The 20,403-nt window shown below is 44.2% G+C and overlaps 2 protein-coding genes across 2 annotated transcripts in view; both read left to right on the top strand.

Moving 5' to 3' along the window:
• Window positions 1-1,455: 1,455 nt before the first annotated feature.
• LOC124872502 (bile salt-activated lipase-like) overlaps window positions 1,456-20,403 on the top strand; it is a 29,387-nt gene continuing 10,439 nt past the window's right edge. The window contains exons 1-5 of the mRNA XM_047372593.1: window positions 1,456-1,749; window positions 4,444-4,642; window positions 6,197-6,407; window positions 6,484-6,664; window positions 6,797-6,901. Of these exons, the coding sequence (XP_047228549.1) occupies window positions 1,534-1,749; window positions 4,444-4,642; window positions 6,197-6,407; window positions 6,484-6,664; window positions 6,797-6,901 (912 nt within the window). The 5' untranslated portion in view covers window positions 1,456-1,533. The remainder of the gene's footprint in view (window positions 1,750-4,443; window positions 4,643-6,196; window positions 6,408-6,483; window positions 6,665-6,796; window positions 6,902-20,403) is intronic.
• On the top strand, window positions 9,290-20,032 carry gtf3c5 (general transcription factor IIIC, polypeptide 5). The gene is made up of 6 exons (XM_047372595.1): window positions 9,290-9,945; window positions 11,110-11,190; window positions 11,609-11,697; window positions 11,867-11,949; window positions 12,060-12,202; window positions 19,754-20,032. The coding sequence occupies exons 1-6, from the start codon at window positions 9,795-9,797 to the stop codon at window positions 19,951-19,953; spliced, it is 747 nt and encodes a 248-aa protein (XP_047228551.1). The 5' UTR covers window positions 9,290-9,794; the 3' UTR covers window positions 19,954-20,032.

A 20,403-nucleotide genomic window follows, 5' to 3' on the forward strand; every position in this document is an offset into this window, starting at 1 on the left:
TTGTGAGATAGGAATTTTGGGTTTTCATGAGCTGTATGCCAAAATCATCCGTATTAAGACAATAAAAGACCTGAAATATTTCAGTTAGTGTGCAATGAATCTAAAATATATGAATGTTAAATTTTCATCATGACATTATGGAAAATAATGAACTTTATCACAATATGCTAATTTTTTGAGAAGGACCTGTAATTGTGTTAAAGTAGACGAGCTCCATCTACAGAGTCTGCTGTTAGGTCATTTTACAGAAAATGCAAAAATGTATTTCATTAAAAATAAACAAAATGTATTTAATGTCATTTAAAAACCTAACTTAATTAATCTATGAAAGGTTTACATAATGTTTTAGTATTTAAAATTTTTTTATTAAAGAAATATTAAGTTGTTTATTTGTCATTTGTGTTACGGGCAACCAGGCAACAATAATAATGTTGGTTTATTTATTGTTTTCTAATAACAGTCTGAATATTTTGATAAAGGTAAAATAGTGGAACACTATTATCAACAAACAATATTAACTTATATATCAAATTATTTACTCAGCATAGCATAAAATAATTTAAATCTTAGTTCTAGTTTCCTTTAAAACCTAAAAAAACCAAAAAACATTTGTACAAACAATAATATAGCTGTTTCTTCAATTAAAATATAGATATCCAAAATATTGCAAGAAATAAAGCAAAAAAAAAATTTTTTAAGACAATTGGTATTAAATATTTCTAAAAGTACAATTTAACAGTACTTTAACTTTTTTGAATAACAATTATCCCCCGATTTAAAATTTCAGTTCTATCATTTCAAATGGTGCCAAATTTCACATGGATTTGGACAAAACCACTGACCTCTTTACCCTAAAAAAGCTTCAGTGCATTACTTCAAAATAAAAGCCATACAAATCGAAACAAACATAAGATAATTCTGGGTGACAAATATGAATTAATTAACAGTATGTACCATTTTTTTGTTAGTTTGTTTTCTTTTAAATGTTTAATCCATGTTGTGTGAGAATTAAATGAAAAAATATCTGTCAGTTTAAATAATTTGAACAGTTGTTGAAATAATAAAGTAATGTGATATAAATAAAAGTTAGCTTAAAGATAGCCACAACAGTTTAAATTTATGGATAATAAATGCTTATTAAATCAAATAATTGATTTACAGGCTTGTAAAAGTAAGGAACATGAGATTGAACCTTTTGAGTAAAATGACAGGAAAATATAAATATGCAAAGGAAAATACAATATGTGGAAAATACAAAATATGGCACATTAACTCTCTTGGTAAAATAAACCAATACAAAATTAGGGGCGCAGTGTGCCAAACAAAATTAAACAATAATCTATCTGATTTTATTTTCCTGTTTGTTGCTGAATCATGGATTTTGGCTGAAGAATTGGACGCGGAACCTGTTTTAGTGCAGTCATATTTACGCCCGAGCTTATTTTACGCCTTCACCGTACGCGTCCGACGTCTGTATGCTTCCGGCTACCTTAAACATCAACTGCTAGCTCCGGCTCGACTTCAACGGTCGTAATGGCGGAGGTGGGTGCTGCGGATCCCGGGGAGGTGAAGTTAAATTTTACTCTGAAAGAACTGAGTCTGTCCGGCCGGACCGGAGAGGCCGTACCGGGCGACTCGTCCGCCGTGGAGCTGCGGAACAACAAGCTGGTGTGCGTGGAATATCCTGCGGTGGTGACCAGCGTGGAGAGGATGCTGGAGACTCTGGGAGGAGAACAGGCAGTAGCCAAAGTAAGCAGAACCAACGGCTGGGATTTTCAAAGTTAAACATAGAAAATGTTCATATGTTTGAACTCTTTATGTGTTCCGTGAGATTTCTGAAAGTTTGTTTTTGTTTCTTTTTAATTTATTTTCAATTCAGCTCGTCTTTTTACAGATGCATTTTTTGGTTTGTTTTTTTTAGATAATTATCTCAAATTCATTGATAATTTAGGCATAAAAAGGTCCCTAAACTCAAGAGGAGAACATGAGTCTTGGGGTCTCAGAACAGACTTCTTAACAAGGAACAGATTTTAAACGGGATCTTTAAGTTGTTTTTGCCTTTTATTTAGTGGAATCTATATAAAATCCTAGTCTCTGTAGAAATCAATGTGTCAGTATTGAGAGGTTATGTGATGGACCAGTGGTGCCAAAGTCTGCATCCTTTCTCCAAAACACAGGAACTAAATGGTTGAATTCCCTGATCAGCATTCAGTCATTCATTTCTTCATTTGATTTAGGTGTGCTGGAGAAGGGATGCAGGATAGTAGGTCTGAAGGTCTGGAGTTGGGCCCCCGGTGATAGACCAACCCAACATAGAAATGAATGCTGAACATTGTAGTGTGTATTTGTAATCGGCACGTTGTACTTTTTAACCTCTTAATTAGATCAACCAAGTGCAACTAACTGCCTTTAGAAGTCACCTAATTAGCAAGCAGAGTCCACCTGAGTGTAATTTAATCTCAGTATAATTCCAGCTGTTCTGTGAAGGCCTCGGAGGACAGGGGAAAGTGAAACGTGTAACATGTCATGTATAACCGAAGCATGCATTTTTTGAGCATGCATGTCCTGATTTACACTCCTTACCAGCTGGAGGTAGTAATTGTTGTTTCACAGCTGCTATTACAAATCAAGAAGAAGAAGGCCTCCGAGGATTGCAGTATAGGGAATACAGCAAACATGTGGGAGAAGGTGCTCTGGTCTGATGATACTAAAATCGTAACTTTTTGGACACAACATTTTCACCCTAGGAACATGGTAGTGGCAGCATCATGCTGTGGGGATGCTTTCCTTCAGCCGTGGCAGGAAAGCTGGGCAGGGTCTCGAAAGACGTGAGACGGAGCGATAGGGGAATGGTTTAGATCATGGGTGTCCAGCTCCAGTCCTTCTGGGCTGGAGTCCTGTCGGTTTTAAATGTGTCTCTGTTCCAGCACAGCTGATTCAAATGGTCCATCTACCTCCTCATCATGTCATAAAGTTCTGTGGAGGCCTGCTATTGAACCAGGGAAAGAACCAAAACATGCAGGATGCCAAACCCTCGAGGGCTGACTTTGGACACCACTGGTTTAGATCAAAGTGTATTCATGGGAGAATGACCTGGACCTGAATTTAACTGAGGATTTTTGGCAAGACTTGAAAATGAAAATGTTCACGGACCTTTTCAGGTTCTGTGACAAATTTTAGCTGAATTTTAGTCCGGGCAGTTTAAAAGAGTCGGCAACTTTATTCCTAATTCAATTAAAAGTAAAACAGAAATGAGTTTTCATATTTTGTTTTCACATGACAGCTTTAATCTTGTCTTGATTTGTCTCGTAGCAGCATGAATGTTTGAGTTACTGAGAGAACCCAAAGATGAATGGAAACGTAGGACAAATCAAAAAAGCTGTTTTAGTTTTTTTAAAGATTTATTTGACACTAGTGGTCTTGAACAGTAATTTAACAGGAAAGAGTGTTAAGAGAGGAGGGGAAGACATGCAGCAGATGGCCCCAAATGAGGAATGGAACCCTGGACAACCGCGTTGAGGACTATAGCCTCTGCCACCCAGTGCCCCGCAACTTTCTTTGGTTTTAAATTGGATCATGGTATTGCATATTCCTAAATAACACAATTCACAAAAAACATTGTTTTAGCATATGCCCTTAAAAATATTTAGAAACCCTCCAGATCTCACCTCACCCTTGCAAGGTGCTTCACCCCATGATGTTACTCCTCATACTTGGTAGGGGGTGAATGGTTTCGACATCAGGCTCACATTGCAGTAGAAAATACTAGAGGTGGACCGATTGATCGGCTGGCCCCGATTTCCGTAATTTGAAATGATCGGACGATACTCACATGTGAAACCGATCTTATCTACCTCAAAGGTCTGAAAATCACCCATTGTCCCCTTTTGCTCTGTCGTGACAGTGGGCTGACTGACAGACCCGCCCACCAGGTCACATCTGCACTTACTTTGGTCACAACTGTTGACAACATAAGATTGGAACATTGAAGGTGTGTTGTGACCTTATGACCACCTGACAATATCAGTTATGAAGAAAATTGGCATCGGCCAGAATCGGAATCGGGAGGTCACTTTTTAAAGATCGTTGATTGGCCAGAAAACTTCCATCAGTGCACCCCTAGGAAAAAACATGGAGAAATGTTTTGAAATGCGTATCTGAGTCCAAATCCTCCGAATTTCAGACATGTATTTTACTTTCTGTGTTTTTATTTATTTATATTTGGTTTGTGAGGGAAAAAACACAATAAAAGCTATGTCTGCTTTTTATTTTGTGTCTTTTATTTAACTTTTTTCATTGTCATAAAATCATTAGGTACTAAAATGATCTGTTTACGTGTTTAAATGCACAAGTATTTTGGTATTGTGAGATTCCAAGCAGATTAATTCAGATATCATTGTTACTGTCTCGTTTTCTAACTGGCTGTCGGTGTTTGACCCACAGTCTTTCAGCGACCCCACCAAGCGTCTGGAGCTGCGCTTCCGACCCCAGGACCCCTTCTGTCATTCTGTGTGTGGAAACCGGTTACCGTCAAGCAACCTCCTTCTCAGGGTGCGCCGGCGGGTGCGAAAGAAAGACCCCAAGGACGTTCAGATGCAAATGGATATAGTGGGAATCATAGGCACAACATACAAGTTCCACGGTGAGATGAAAAACTGTTCTAAGGCGTGAAGTTTTTTAAATAATTAGAAACGAGGAGTGCTGTGATATTACTCATGTTTGGTTTTTCCTAAAATGTTGCCTAAAATGTTAAGAGAAATCCAAGTTTTAATTTGATTACATTTATTCAATGGGGAAAAGTCAAATATTAAGAAATATACAGAGGTTGGACAATGAAACTGAAACACCTGGTTTTAGACCACAATAATTTATTAGTATGGTGTAGGGCCTCCTTTTGCGGCCAATACAGCATCAATTCGTCTTGGGAATGACATATACAAGTCCTGCACAGTGGTCAGAGGGATTTTAAGCCATTCTTCTTGCAGGATAGTGGCCAGGTCACTACGTGATTCTGGTGGAGGAAAACGTTTCCTGACTCGCTCCTCCAAAACACCCCAAAGTGGCTCAATAATATTTAGATCTGGTGACTGTGCAGGCCATGGGAGATGTTCAACTTCACTTTCATGTTCATCAAACCAATCTTTCACCAGTCTTGCTGTGTGTATTGGTGCATTGTCATCCTGATACACGGCACCGCCTTCAGGATACAATGTTTGAACCATTGGATGCACATGGTCCTCAAGAATGGTTCGGTAGTCCTTGGCAGTGACGCGCCCATCTAGCACAAGTATTGGGCCAAGGGAATGCCATGATATGGCACCCCAAACCATCACTGATCCACCCCCATGCTTCACTCTGGGCATGCAACAGTCTGGGTGGTACGCTTCTTTGGGGCTTCTCCACACCGTAACTCTCCCAGATGTTGGGAAAACAGTAAAGGTGGACTCATCAGAGAACAATACATGTTTCACATTGTCCACAGCCCAAGATTTGTGCTCCTTGCAGCATTGAAACTGACGTTTGGCATTGGCATGAGTGACCAAAGGTTTGGCTATAGCAGCCCGGCCGTGTATATTGACCCTGTGGAGCTCCAGGCGGACAGTTCTGGTGGAAACAGGAGAGTTGAGGTGCACATTTAATTCTGCTGTGATTTGGGCAGCCGTGGTTTTATGTTTTTTGGATACAATCCGGGTTAGCACCCGAACATCCCTTTCAGACAGCTTCCTCTTGCGTCCACAGTTAATCCTGTTGGATGTAGTTCATCCTTCTTGGTGGTATGCTGACATTACCCTGGATACCGTGGCTCTTGATACATCTCAAAGACTTGCTGTCTTGGTCACAGATGCGCCAGCAAGACGTGCACCAACAATTTGTCCTCTTTTGAACTCTGGTATGTCACCCATAATGTTATGTGCATTTCAATATTTTGAGCAAAACTGTGCTCTTACCCTGCTAATTGAACCTTCACACTCTGCTCTTACTGGTGCAATGTGCAATCAATGAAGACTGGCTACCAGGCTGGTCCAATTTAGCCATGAAACCATACACACTAAAATGACAGGTGTTTCAGTTTCATTGTCCAACCCTTGTATATATATATCAAAATAGATATTTTGCTCATCTTTACCAGTGGTGACAATAAATGCTGTAAATTAACTGAAACCCAAAGCACTGATTGTTGCTTTGTGCTCTGCAGGGATGGCAGATTTTCAGTGCCTTGCTGTGGATTCCCAGGATGGAAAAAACGTGTCTCTTTACGACAAAATCATCCTGCGTAAAGCTGAGAATCAAGCCTTCTTCGAGCGGGACGTGCCTTACTTCCTGCCCCCGCCCATTTTCTCACGCCTCGACAGTCCTGTGGACTATTTCTACCGGCCGGACAGCATTCACAGGCTGACAGCGTCTCTGTAGGTCGACTTAAAAAAGCCAAAACATGGAACCTAAAGGTCTTTTTATAAACATTCTCTTGTTCTGTGTTTGTAGCCATTCACCCTTCAACAAGAACTTGATCGGTTTGAATCGAGCCCGGCGGCCTCACAATGCCATCTTCGTCACCTTCACCGATCCCACCGTGCCCGACGAATGCCTGGAGGCGGCCCGGGTTAACTGGGGTCGACAGTGCCTGACGGAGCAGGACCAGCAGGCCGAGGAGAAGGTGAAAAAGGTATTTGTTCAGCTGAAAACACAACATTGTTTTTGCTAGAGTCACATTAGAAAGTTGAACTGCATGATTCTGTTATGCAATGTTGAACAGGTGTGTTTTATCTTATCTCTGACCAAACATTTTGGTGCTCAGATGTTTGAGAGACGTCCCATCTGGTCCCGGAACGCCCTGAAGGCCAACCTGGACATTCACCCTGACAAGCTGAAGCTGCTGCTGCCTGTTTACGCCTATTACATGGTGAGCTAACGAGGCCCATCTCCGGTCAGGACGTTGATCAGGACGTGAATGGGATAGTTAAGCTGTAACACCTGTAACTGTGCTGGTTTGTGCTGCTGTGCCTCCAGTTTGCCGCCTTCCTACTTTTAATTCCATGAACTAAAAAAATCTGAAAACGGAGCAAAAAATATAATTACTGCAACCACAAGAGCATCTAAATTAGTTAGAATTCAATGACAGTTCGATTTATTTCATTAATTATATTCAGACTCATATTACAAAGATAAATTACAAACAGTCATTATTTCTAAAATCCGTTTCTCAAAAAGTTATATTACATGAAGATCAATGTACAGAAAGGTTATGAACTTCTTAATCATGGGAAGAACGCTGATGTGGCTGTTGTCCAGCAGGCTCATCCACACCCTCCGCAAGGAGGGTAAGCCACACAAGGTCTTTGCTAAAGAACCTGACTCTTCACAGAGGGCTGGATCCAATCATATCAATGGAAAGTTTAGTGGAAGGAAAAAATGTGATAGAAAAAGGTGCACATCACCAGGAATACCGGGCCTGGAAAGGATTGCGAAGCAAAGCCCATTTAGCAGTGCCTGGAGTCAGTCCTTCAGGCGTCACCACACATAGAAATGTGGCCAGGATGTGGGTTGCCACTGTCACAGTCTGTGTGTTGAGCTCATGAAACAGGGGTGGGGTCAGAAGCACCTGGGCTGAGGTGCAAAAGTGCTGGAGTGTGGCTCAGTGGTCCTACTTTTAGATGAAAGTAAGCTTTGCATTTGGATCAAGGTCCCAAAGTCTGGAGTCAAGTTGCTTGAGGTCCAGATTGAAGTTTCCACTGTCAACGCAGCTGTCTACCAGAACATTTTAGGGGACTTCATTCTTCCTTCTGTTGACAAGCTTTATGGAGATGCTGATTCATTATCCAGCAGGACCGGCCCACCCTGCCAATAGTACCAATGACAGGCCTGACCTAATCCCAATAGAGAATCTCTGGAGTATTCAGAGGAAGAAGAGGGACACCAGAGCCAACAATGCAGACTAGATGAAGGATGCTTCCAAACCAACCATGTCTTCCTTGTGCAGCTTTAGCTACATCCATCTGCTGCCAATCTTGACAAAACTCTGCTCTGGTGGCAACGTGGTGTAGCTTTCAATTCAGTTCAGTTTTATTTATATAGTGCCAATTTACAACGCACATCATCTCAAGGCACTTTCAAGTCAATTCAATGGAATCATACAGATTTCAAGTCAGGTACTTACATTCCAATTAATCCTGACTATCAAACAATGCAGTTGATTCTGTTCATTATTCATTGGTTGAAAAGTTTTTCTGTCTAAGGAAACCCAGCAGATTGCATCCAGTCAGTGACTTGCAGCATTCACTCCTCCTGGATGAGCGTGTAGAGACAGTGGACAGTCCGTGGCGTTGACTTTGCAGCAATCCCTCATACTGAGCATGCATGTAGCGACAGTGGAGAGGAAAAACTCCCTTTTAACAGGAAGAAACCTCCAGCAGAACCAGAACCAGGCTCAGTTTGAGCGGCCATCTGCCACAACCGACTGGGGGTTTGAGAGAACAGAGCAGAGACACAAAGAGAACAAAGAAGCACTGATCCAGGAGTACTTTCTATGTGAAAGAAAAGTAAAACATTAATGCCAGTAGCTCCTTTAGTGGCTTCATCTAGGAGAGAAAAACAGCTAAGCAGATAAACTCTTGAGTCCCTTTCAGGTCTAGAGTCTGAAAGAGAGCACATAGAGTTAGTCACAGTAGAAGCTCAGTCAGTAGCCATGTCTAGGAGAGAGAAAGGGCTAAACACTGAAAGACAGGGCCAAGTGGATCATTGGTAGAGGGTGAGCATTAAGTTGTTGGCAGCAGCAGCTTGGCCGATGTCCCCCTCCAGGAAGGTGCCGCATCTAAACATAGAGTCAGACCAAGGGTTGCTTCTAGAAAAAGAAACAGAGAACATAAAGTTAAAAGATGAAATAACAGCAAATAATGCAAAATTGGAGAGTAGTGTGAGAATGTAGCGAAGAGGGTGAAAGTGGTCATTATGTCCTCCAGCAGCCTAACCGTAGAGCAGCATAACTACAGAGATATCTCAGGATAACCTAAGCCACTCTAACTATAAGCTTTATCAAAAAGGAAAGTTTTAAGCCTAGCCTTAAAAGTAGACAGGGTGTCTGCCTCACAGACTAAAGCTGGGAGCTGGTTCCACAGAGAGGAGCCTGATAACTAAAGGATCTGCCTCCCATTCTGCTTCTAGAGACTCTAGGAACCACCAGTAAACCTGCAGTCTGAGAGCGAAGTGCTCTGTTAGGAACATATGGAACAATCAGATCTCTGATGTATGATGGAGGTAGATCATTAAGGGCTTTATATGTGAGGAGGAGAATTTTAAATTATATTCTGGATTTAACAGGGAGCCAATGAAGGGAAGCTAAAATAGGAGAAATATGATCTCTCTTTTTAATTTTCATCAGAAGTCTTGCTGCAGCATTTTGAATCAGCTGAAGGCTTTTAGCTGCGTTTGTGGACATCCTGGATGCCCTTAGATGTCCTGAAGCTTCTTCACCACAGCTGCATCTTTCACCTTGAAGTTCTTGATCCAAAAACCTTTTGTTTCAGCTGCAGTATTCTTTGTGTGTGTGAGGCTGGTTAGACATGACACCACAAAAAGTAAGGCTCCAAAGCTTTCAAAACATGTTTTTACCTAATCCGGAAAAAGAGAAAACTCTTTTTCCAGAATTGGGAATAAATATCGTGTATTTGTTTTAAAATGCCAGCAGCATGTCATCTTTCTCTGGCTCTGCTTCTACTCACTTCCATCCAAGATATGCACGCAGTTTGCTTTGAGGCACTTCTTGTGGCCAACAAACTGCAGAAAGCTGTGGTAACACGATGCCAGCCAAAGAACCACCAGATTTGCCTCTGCAGGTGACAGGACCCTGGAGGAGCCTGTGGGTCCGGCTCAGCTACGACCCCAGAAAGAACGCAGAGTCCAAGAAATACCAGTTGCTGGATTTTAGGATCCGGGTGAGCTCTAAGCACGGTGAGGGGAACAAAACAAACATTTGCACTAAACACCAGCATGTTTCAGATAAAGTGACAACATCTGAGGTCCTATCATCATGGCCGTGAATATCACATTTATGAATTTTGGGCTTTTAATGATTCATCTCCCGGTGTGGAATAACTATATGAAAAACAACCTGAATGAATTTTAAAAACAAGAGTTGTGCACAAGTTTGAATTTATGTGGATGTTGTCTAAACCACACGGGGTCACAATTATACATACAGGCTTAAATCTATCCAAGCAGCCCCACCAATGTTTGGCTGAATGTCATTCTAAGTTTATTTATCCATTCCAAACCCAGTTTCAACATGTTTTTAGTGTCATTGTACTACATTTCACTCCATTTTGTGCAGTCCAGCATTACCATGGATAAAAAGCACGATGCTGCCACCACCATGCTGGTACTGGCATGCTGGTACAGTTTTCTTCAGTTTGATAGCCTGACCCACCATATTTCTCCTCATGGTGGTCAAACGGGTACATTTTTGTCTCGTCTGACCAGACCACTCCAGAACCTTAATGTTAGCCTTTCTTATCCATTCCAAACGTTTCTGATGTGTATTTGGGATCATTTTCCTGTTGAAACATGGAAACAAGCTGATCCCTCTCAGTCCATGGCACACCACTGGTTCTCCAGCAGTTTCCAGTTCATTGCTGGGTTGAGATGTGATAGTTCCTGGAAGGTTCTCGAACATCCTAACCACAGTTTGGTTATTCGTCCTCATCTTGGAAAACTGGTGACAAATCTGAATAATTTAGCAAAAATGTTTGAACTGCTGCTCTTGGAATCAGGAATGAGTCAGGAATGAGCTTGTGCAGATCTACAGTTCTCCTTCTTAGATCTTCACTGTGTTTCTTGGATTTTCCCACTGTTCTGGGTATTGATAAATGCGGGCAAAGAGTTTATGCTGCTCTAGTCTGGCTTGATCAGACCTTCTTGATACTTCAGTATCACTGAAATAAAGATTTCTGTACATATTTAAGCCTGAATTTTTGAAGAACATTATTCCACCCTGGAGAAAGAATAATGCAAATAAACAATTTAAAGACAAAATTCATCGTAGTTATGATGGTTGGTTGGTTGGTTGGTTGGTTGGAGTTGAGTGGGATTTCAACACATTTCCTTCCTTTCTTTAAGGCTACACGCTACCCAACATACCGGTGAAGGCCAAGAGGAGCACCCTCAGCTACAGTCTGCCAACCATGTTCAACAAAACTGGTAACATATATGTTGTCATATGAATTTTAATCAGTTTTTCGCTGCAAATATGTCCAGGTTTCATGGTTAGAAACATAATTATACTCACAATAAGATAATCTGGAATCTAAAGCTACAACTAAACACTTCCTGCTAACATATGGAGGGAAATTAGCCACAAATGTGAAACAATATTAACATTTTACACAGATTATTACCTTCAGCATCACAAATGTGGCACTTCTCAGTTGTAATATAATAAGTAATAAACTATAGTTAAATTTGTTTGATCTTAAACATGTAAGTGTGAAAAAAGCAAAACAGAAGAAATCGGTAAGGTGGGCAAATACTTTTTCACAGCGCTGTAGATAGGGGGAGTTACTAAAAGTGACCAATTGAAGTCTAAGACCTACTTAGATGTTATTTCTTCTCCTTTCAGTTCCTCCTGCTGCTAGTCTGATGGATATTCCCACACCAGAGGCTCCTGGCACCAGTCGCGACCCTGCTCCAATCTCGCACCAGCTGAAGGTCGGTGAACAGAAAAGCAAGAATAAAACCAGACAAATTAGATAAACACTTTTTGGCTTCTTTAAACACTTTGGATGAACATAAAAGTTCAAAACAAAGCGATAAAGCGCGAGTTATCTGGTTTGTTCTAAAACCCACCTGTATTTTCATCTCGGTTCTACTTTTCCAGGAGTCTGCTTACATCTTCAGAGAAGGAATGCTGCCACCACACAGACAAATGTTCTACCAGCTGTGTGATTTGGATGTGGACAGGTACCAAACTGCCAAAGTTTCGCCATTCTTTGTGGCAGTGGTGGAAGAGTCCTCTGAAGGTCTCGCCATCTGATTTGGGTTGGGTAAAGTAGGTCTTTCTGCTTCTCCAGTATCAAAGAGGTGGTAAATCAGAACACCAATGAGGAGCAGAAGTGTGACGAGCGTGACGGCTGGTGTGTCGTTGGCACCACGGACAAGCTGAGGGACATCATCTCTACCATGATTAAGAGGGTGGTCAGGGTGCAGAAATCAGGTACAAAATCCTTTCTTCAAAGTATTTCCTTCGTTTATGATTGACTGAATTAAAAATCATTGTTTTTGATGTGTTCTGGGTAGAAAATAATTCCCTATTTTTCTTGTAGGCGAGTAACTATTTTAAGCATTCAGAAAACTTCCAGAGAGGTTGTCCTGGTTTATTATCATGGTGGGCAGCATACTGGGGTCCCGGGTGGGACATGAGGGATCCTGGTAGCAGGAAAGGTTTGTTTTGTCAAACTGGCAGTTGTCAAAGATCACCAACTACATGGTGTCCTGCTGTAGCTCTGGGCTTTATTCAGAAGGATCTTAACATGCAGCTGCATCAGTAAATGAGTGACCCCCTCAGGCCTAGTGCACATAGAAATAATCCCTGCTGGAGTGGGCTCCCAGCCAGGGGCCCCTTTCAGGTCATAGTTCCACAATAAACCTTCATCCTTTCACGTAATAAAAGTTGGTCCGTCGAGATCCCAGCTTCTGTGTCTTTACAGAGCTTGATGTGTGACCGCTGAATCCAGGGGGTGTGGTTTACAACTTACAGCCTTCACTCGAGCAATGTGTCAGACATGTGGGGAATTTCCTGGTGGGAAATCCTACCGAAGTCGTGTTAATGTCGTGATCCTCAAGCAAGCTCTAATCCATTCGTTGCTTTAAATGCAAGCACATTGGTTGTGCACCAGCCTCAGCATGTTGAGAATGATGCAGATCAACGATCTGAAAGAGGGTTGGAAGAAGCACACACACCCCCAAATTGCCCCCAGATTTATGTGTGCTAGTTGCTGCAACATTTACAGATAAGGATACAAAAGTGCTATGCGAGATATACAGGGATAAAGATGTGTTGAAAGGTAAAGGTCATGTTACAAAACAAGAGTAGCTAGAAGACACTGAAAGAAACCCCTATTTTCAGTTTTATTTGATAAAACAAAAGTTACATATGTAACTACGGTTCTATGAATCCCTACTGACTGCCAGAGAGCGGTGCTGAAAGCACTGAATGTTCCCTTTGTGCATGCACAGTTCGAGTAATTATACCAACAGTCAGACCTGTGACACACCGGATGACCACAGAGGCTATATATGCCGAGGCTCTGTTCCTACAGAATCTTCTCACGGAAGCAAGGATTCTGAGTGACAGAGAATCTCTGGCGGTCCTCCAGGATTCATAGAACCGTAGTTACATACGTAACTTTCATTCTACTTCATCCCTACTGACCGCCAGAGGGCGGTGGTGAAATCACTGAATGACTAATACCAACCATGTCATGAGGAATCTGAGCACATACCTCACTGAGAGGGCCCAGAAGAGCCTCGCAAAAGAACCTGGCCCAGGGGATGAGGGGGGGCCACATTAACATTGTAGAACCTGGCAAACGTGCTTGGGGAAGCCCATGATGCAGCAGCACATATGGCCTCCAGCGGAACCCCCCTCATAGCAGCCCAGGAAGCAGAGACGCTCCTGGTAGAGTGGGCCTTCACACGAACCGGCAGCGGACGGCGTCCTGCACTGTAGGTGTGGCAGATGACATTCACAATCCAGTGGGAGAGACGTTGTCTAGAAAGAGGACAACCCAGCCTGGGACCGCCATAGCACAGGAAAAGCTGGTCTGAGCCTCTAACAGCTTCAGTGGCCACAACGTACTGGGCACAATAACTCAGACCCATCCGCCGTGGCACCTGACTAAGGCCGAAATTGAGCCAACCTCAATGGCTGGTTATGGTGCGAACTAGACAACACCATAGGCACAAGCGCAGTGTTAGGCCAACAAGGCAACACCAGAATCATTTGGACCCCTTCAGAGACATGAGGGACTGACAGAAAGAGCATGCAGCTTGCCAACCCTCTTAGCCAAAACAATAGCTAACAAAAAGGCAGTCTTACACAAGAGCCACTTGAGGTCCGCCTGGACCAAAGGCTCGAAAGGAGAGCAGCACAAAGCCTCGAGAACCAAGGGCAGATCCCAATCGGGCACTCTCCAAACCAGCGGCGGGTGCAACCTACGCGCACCGCGCAGAAAAAGAGAGATTATGTCATGGCTCCCCACCATTCGGTCGTCAACAGATGCATGATGACATGAAATTGCTGCGACATATACCTTGAGGGTCGAAGGAGAGCGGCCCTTATCAAGCAGAGACTGGAGAAACTCCAGAATAGTGGACACTGGACAAGAAACCGGATCTTCATTGCGGCCAGAACACCACTGAGAAAAAAGACACCATCTGTTGTCATACTGCTGACGAGTGGAGGGTGCCCTAGGTCTCAATATGGTGCGCCTGACAGGGTCCAAACACCCAGTCAGCCTCCTGGTGGCCATGCCCACAGCTGGAGACGTTGAGGGTCGGGGTGCCATATCCGTCCCCCCTACTGAGAAAGCAGGTCCCTCCTGGTTGGAAGACACCACGGGGTGCTGTGACACAGACATCCGAAGCAGCGGGAACCACAGCCACGCTGGCCATGACGGAGCCACCAGCAACAACCTGTGGCCCTCTCCGAGAACTCTCCGTAGAGTAGGCCAAATTAACGAGGGGGACGGAAAAGCGTACAGGAGAACCCGAGGCCAGGGATGAGGTAGCGTTCCCAGCCCAGTGCGCCTGATGCCCCTGTAAGGGGATTCCACAGGGGGAAATGAGTTGACTCCTCCGTGGCAAACAGATCCACCTTCTCCTGACCAAAGCGGCCCCAGATCATGCACACCACATCGCAGTGAAGGTACCACTCTCCCGGAGCAGGGGCCTGGCGAGAGAGATAGTCCGCGACCTGATTGCTCTTCCCCGGTAAATAGATTTCTCGTAGGGTGGACAGATGAATAGAGGCCCACTCCTGAGGATCCCTGGACACCTCTAGAAGGTGCGCCGATCTGGTGCCTCCCTGATGGTTGATGTGGTAAACGACAGAGGTGTTGTCTGTTCGAACTAGTACATGCCGTCCCTCTAGGTCGGACAGAAAGCACCTGAGGGCCATGTGTACAGCCCGCAACTCCAGCACGTTTATGTGTTCGGAGCGCTCCCACTGACACCAGAGACCCTGGACCGCTCTCTGTTGCCACACAGCACCCCAGCCCATGGGGCTGGCATTTGTTGTGACCACCTCCCTGTGACACACCACTAACCCCCATAGGGACGCCCTTGGACAAATAATTGTCACCTCGCCATGGAGCTAGAGCACAAAGGCAAGTCCCCGTCACCGTGAGCCTGCAACGCCATTGCAGCTTGGCATCCTGGCGAAAGCTGTTGAGCCACCTCTGCAAAGGATGCAGAAGGAGCAAACCCAAGGGCACAACACAAGTGACTGAAGTCAGTTTGCCTAGGAGCTGCAGGAAGGTGATTGAGGGAAACCGCCTGCCCAGCCTGAATTGACTGACCAACTGGAGTATGTCGGCCACCCTGAGAACAGATGGACGAGCCCTCATAGTAGTCGAGTCCAAAAGCAAGAAAAGTGGTTGTCTGGGACGGAACCAGGCAACTCTTCGCCAAGTTGACTTTGAGGGCCAACTGCAACACATGAGCAAGAAGGCGGCACGTATCTTGAGAGGCACCTGCCCGAGACGGGGCACAAAGGAGCCAGTCATCCAGGTATGGAACAATCTTGCGGTGGGGCGACAAGGATCCCGGGTCTGTAACTGGGTGGCGGACTGGCTGACGAAAGTCCCTGCCGGGTCTCTGCTGCACCTCTCAGGGATAGAAACCCCCAGATCTAACACCAAGCCGAGGTGGCGGCCGAGCACTGGGGCTAACGGGAGGACGGCTCGAGCGCTGAGGAGGAGGAGGGGGCATACTCCTGCGGAGGCCAGAAAACTGCTGGCTAGTCCGGCGCGCCTGAACAGTTCGTTCTAGCGCCTCCACACGTGCTGATCCGGACAACTCCCCCAGCACGACTGGGACACCCCTGAGGGTCCGACGGCATGCTTCGGTCAGAGGAGACTGCACCAGCCAGACCTGTCGACGAGCTTGGAAGAGAAAAGGCATGACACGGCTGAGCTCTCTGGTCATCAGCGCAAAGGCCTGCAATGCTGCGTCGCTAAACCCAACTGCCGCAGTTGCAACACCAGGGTCCTGAAGGGATGCAGGGAGGGCAAACATGAGATGTGCCATGGAATTGCCAAGGCGGCCAGAACTCGCTCCTGCATTGTATGCTTTACACAGGTAACTCGACATTGAGTATGTGGGCATTGGACATCAAGACGCAGGGCTTCATCTGGTGACACGATCAGTGAAGCAACAGCGGGTTGAACTGCTGGCATACGGTCCAGGCCTGCCTTGACTGACTCGTGCATGGCAGCCAACACTCGGCCATCTGTGGAGAGACGTGACAATGCTCTTGGGTCCCGCCAACAGCCGTGCAACTCCCTCAGGTACTCCTCTGACGGAGGGACAGAAAAGGGAGTAGGAGCCCGTCCGTGCCTTCCTGAAGCAGACTCCTCTCCTAATGGGAGTTCCAGCTCCAGCTACCTCAAGGCCATACACACAACCTCCCTCATAGAGCCGTCACTGGGCACACCAACTGCACTTTGCAAAGAAAATGAGCCAGTCTCAGAGGCTTGGGAGGACTGCGCCTCCTCCTCATCTCTAAACAGAGAAGCCGACGCAGCCAGAGACAAAACATCCTCCCCCACAGAAAAATCAGGTATGGGTGGGTAAGAGAGCCCAACGGTTGGAAGTGAGGCATCAGAATGACGCGTTTTCAACAACGACTTCATCTCTGCTAACTCCATTGCTCAACCCTTGTGGCCAGGCCCTGGTCAGACTTTGCTCGCTTCCTCCTAGATGGGGGCACAGACACTGTGGTCTCACCACAGCTGTTGGAACCCTGAGGGGGGCCACCTGCCCAGAGGGTGGGATGTCAGCATCATCCTGAGGGCACAACTGGGCCAACTGAGCCACCCTCAATGCACGGGGCATGAAACTACAATTCATGCAGGTGCTCTCAGACAGCGCCTCCACCAGGTGATCCAAGTCCAAGGCAGGTAGGGCACAGGTCATACGAACAGCACAAGAGAAGAAATAGGGAACAGAGCCTTAGATGACATAGGCATATATAGCCTCTGTGGTCATCCGGTGTGTCACAGGTGTGACTATTGGTATAATTACTCAAACTGCGCATGCGCGAAGGGAACAATCAGTGCTTTCAGTGCCCTCTGGCGGTCAGTAGGGATGAAATGGAAACAAAATATTAGATATTTTATTAGATAAAACCAAAGTACATTATTTGTTGAAGGTTATAACAGACATGAGTAGGATGGCCCGGTCAAAGTCCACAGCTAAATCCAATTATGTGTGGGAAGCCTTGAAAATTGATGTACATTGATACAAAATGCATGAGGCACTACAGGTCCTTCTCAAAATATTAGCATATTGTGATAAAGTTCATTATTTTCCATAATGTCATGATGAAAATTTAACATTCATATATTTTAGATTCATTGCACACTAACTGAAATATTTCAGGTCTTTTATTGTCTTAATACGGATGATTTTGGCATACAGCTCATGAAAACCCAAAATTCCTATCTCACAAAATTAGCATATTTCATCCGACCAATAAAAGAAAAGTGTTTTTAATACAAAAAACATCAACCTTCAAATAATCATGTACAGTTATGCACTCAATACTTGGTCGGGAATCCTTTGGCAGAAATGACTGCTTCAATGCGGCGTGGCATGGAGGCAATCAGCCTGCGGCACTGCTGAGGTCTTATGGATGCCCAGGATGCTTCGATAGCGGCTTTTAGCTCATCCAGAGTGTTGGGTCTTGAGTTTCTCAACGTTCTCTTCACAATATCCCACAGATTCTCTATGGGGTTCAGGTCAGGAGAGTTGGCAGGCCAATTGAGCACAGTGATACCATGGTCAGTAAACCATTTACCAGTGGTTTTGGCACTGTGAGCAGGTGCCAGGTCGTGCTGAAAAATGAAATCTTCATCTCCATAAAGCTTTTCAGCAGATGGAAGCATGAAGTGCTCCAAGATCTCCTGATAGCTAGCTGCATTGACCCTGCCCTTGATAAAACACAGTGGACCAACACCAGCAGCTGACACGGCACCCCAGACCATCACTGACTGTGGGTACTTGACACTGGACTTGCATTTTGGCATTTCCTTCTCCCCAGTCTTCCTCCAGACTCTGACACCTTGATTTCTGAATGACATGCAGAATTTGCTTTCATCCAAAAAAAGTACTTTGACCACTGAGCAACAGTCCAGTGCTGCTTCTCTGTAGCCCAGGTCAGGCGCTTCTGCCGCTGTTTCTGGTTCAAAAGTGGCTTGACCTGGGGAATGTAGCCCATTTCCTGCACACGCCTGTGCACGGTAGCTATGGATGTTTCTACTCCAGACTCAGTCCACTGCTTCCGCAGGTCCCCCAAGGTCTGGAATCGGCCCTTCTCCACAATCTTCCTCAGGGTCCGGTCACCTCTTCTTGTTGTGCAGCGTTTTCTGCCACACTTTTTCCTTCCCACAGACTTCCCATTGAGGTGCCTTGATACAGCACTCTGGGAACAGCCTATTCGTTCAGAAATTTCTTTCTGTGTCTTACCCTCTTGCTTGAGGGTGTCAATAGTGGCCTTCTGGACAGCAGTCAGGTCGGCAGTCTTACCCATGATTGGGGTTTTGAGTGATGAACCAGGCTGGGAGTTTTAAAGGCCTCAGGAATCTTTTGCAGGTGTTTAGAGTTAACTCGTTGATCCAGATGATTAGGTTCATAGCTCGTTTAGAGACCCTTTTAATGATATGCTAATTTTGTGAGATAGGAATTTTGGGTTTTCATGAGCTGTGTGCCAAAATCATCTGTATTAAGACAATAAAAGACCTGAAATATTTCAGTTAGTGTGCAATGAATCTAAAATATATGAATGTTAAATTTTCATCATGACATTATGGAAAATAATTAACTTTATCACAATATGCTAATATTTTGAGAAGGACCTGTATATTACAAAAGGCTAAAAACCATTTTCTTTCTACTTCCCACTTATGCACTACTTTATTTTGGTCTATAACAGAAAATCCTCCTGAAAATCCGTTGGAACTTGTGGTTGTAATGTGATAAATGAATATGAATACGTTTGCAAGGCTCTAACCCTGGGTAAAACCCTGGCATCATGTCTAGCAGTTAGGAGAAATCAGACAAATTGATGCACCAAAAATCCAAACTCTGAGGAGAGGAAGAGAAACTTCTGAAACCAACTTCAGCCTGAAGATGATCAGATTTTGTTTTCAAGGGATCCCCACTGCACAGAAATCCCCTTCACTTGCATCCTGTCATGCTGCTGGTAGGTTCATAAAAATTATGCCGTCTACTCCTCAATAGGAAGGCTAAAACTAAGTGTGGATGTGCAGAAACCTCAGTAGTGATGACGAGGACCAGGCAACCATTCTTGCTGTGTTCCCCAGTCTTCTTGCATGTTCTTAGCTGCATCCTGATGTTTTGGGAGTTGTGAGAGATGATAACCGATATAACAAAGATGGTGACTTTCTCGCCTCTCAAAGCTGTGTTTTTGGGTTTGTTTGTTTGCTTTTGATTCTACAGTTCATTTTCTCTCCTTTTCTTTCAGAATTGCCAAAAAGGTTACCCAAAAGACAACGGAAAGGGCATTTGATGTGGATGGAGAAAGATGTAGACCCAGAGGATGAGGAGGAGGAGGAGGAGGAGTGTGAGAACAAAGAAGATGAAGAGGGAAATGAGGAAGAGGAATTTCAGCCATCTGAGGGAAGTGAAAATGAGATGGAGACAGAAATCCTGGACTATATGTGACAAGATTATCAATTATTTGTCCATTTATGTAAAATATGTTTTTGTTGAATGTAAATAAAGGAATGAAATACTTTCTAAAGGCTTGTGTTCATGAGCTGCTGAATCTTTACTTGAAATCAACACAAAAAAACATTTTCCGGTGTTCCCGTATCTGGATGAATCTAAATTTGTTCTCGGCGCCAGTCACATTTTATTTGACTTTATTATTTCAACAGTATGTCAGCGCCAACCTGTTTAAGAGCACAGTTCAGTTTGGCTGTTTGCAGAGTGCGTCATTTTTATTGTTGGCACCTTTCAAATGGAAGAGACAGAATGTAAAAGAGAAAATCACATTGTATGATATTTCTGTCAGGTTTAACCAACCTAACAATATTTATAACAACACAAAAAGAAAAGAGAGACAAAGTATTAGTTCCTTTTACTCGCTTTGCGAGGAGAAACGGTCAAGAT

This window comes from Girardinichthys multiradiatus, chromosome 8 (genome assembly GCF_021462225.1).
Source record: "Girardinichthys multiradiatus isolate DD_20200921_A chromosome 8, DD_fGirMul_XY1, whole genome shotgun sequence".
In the NCBI taxonomy this organism is placed as follows: domain Eukaryota; kingdom Metazoa; phylum Chordata; class Actinopteri; order Cyprinodontiformes; family Goodeidae; genus Girardinichthys; species Girardinichthys multiradiatus.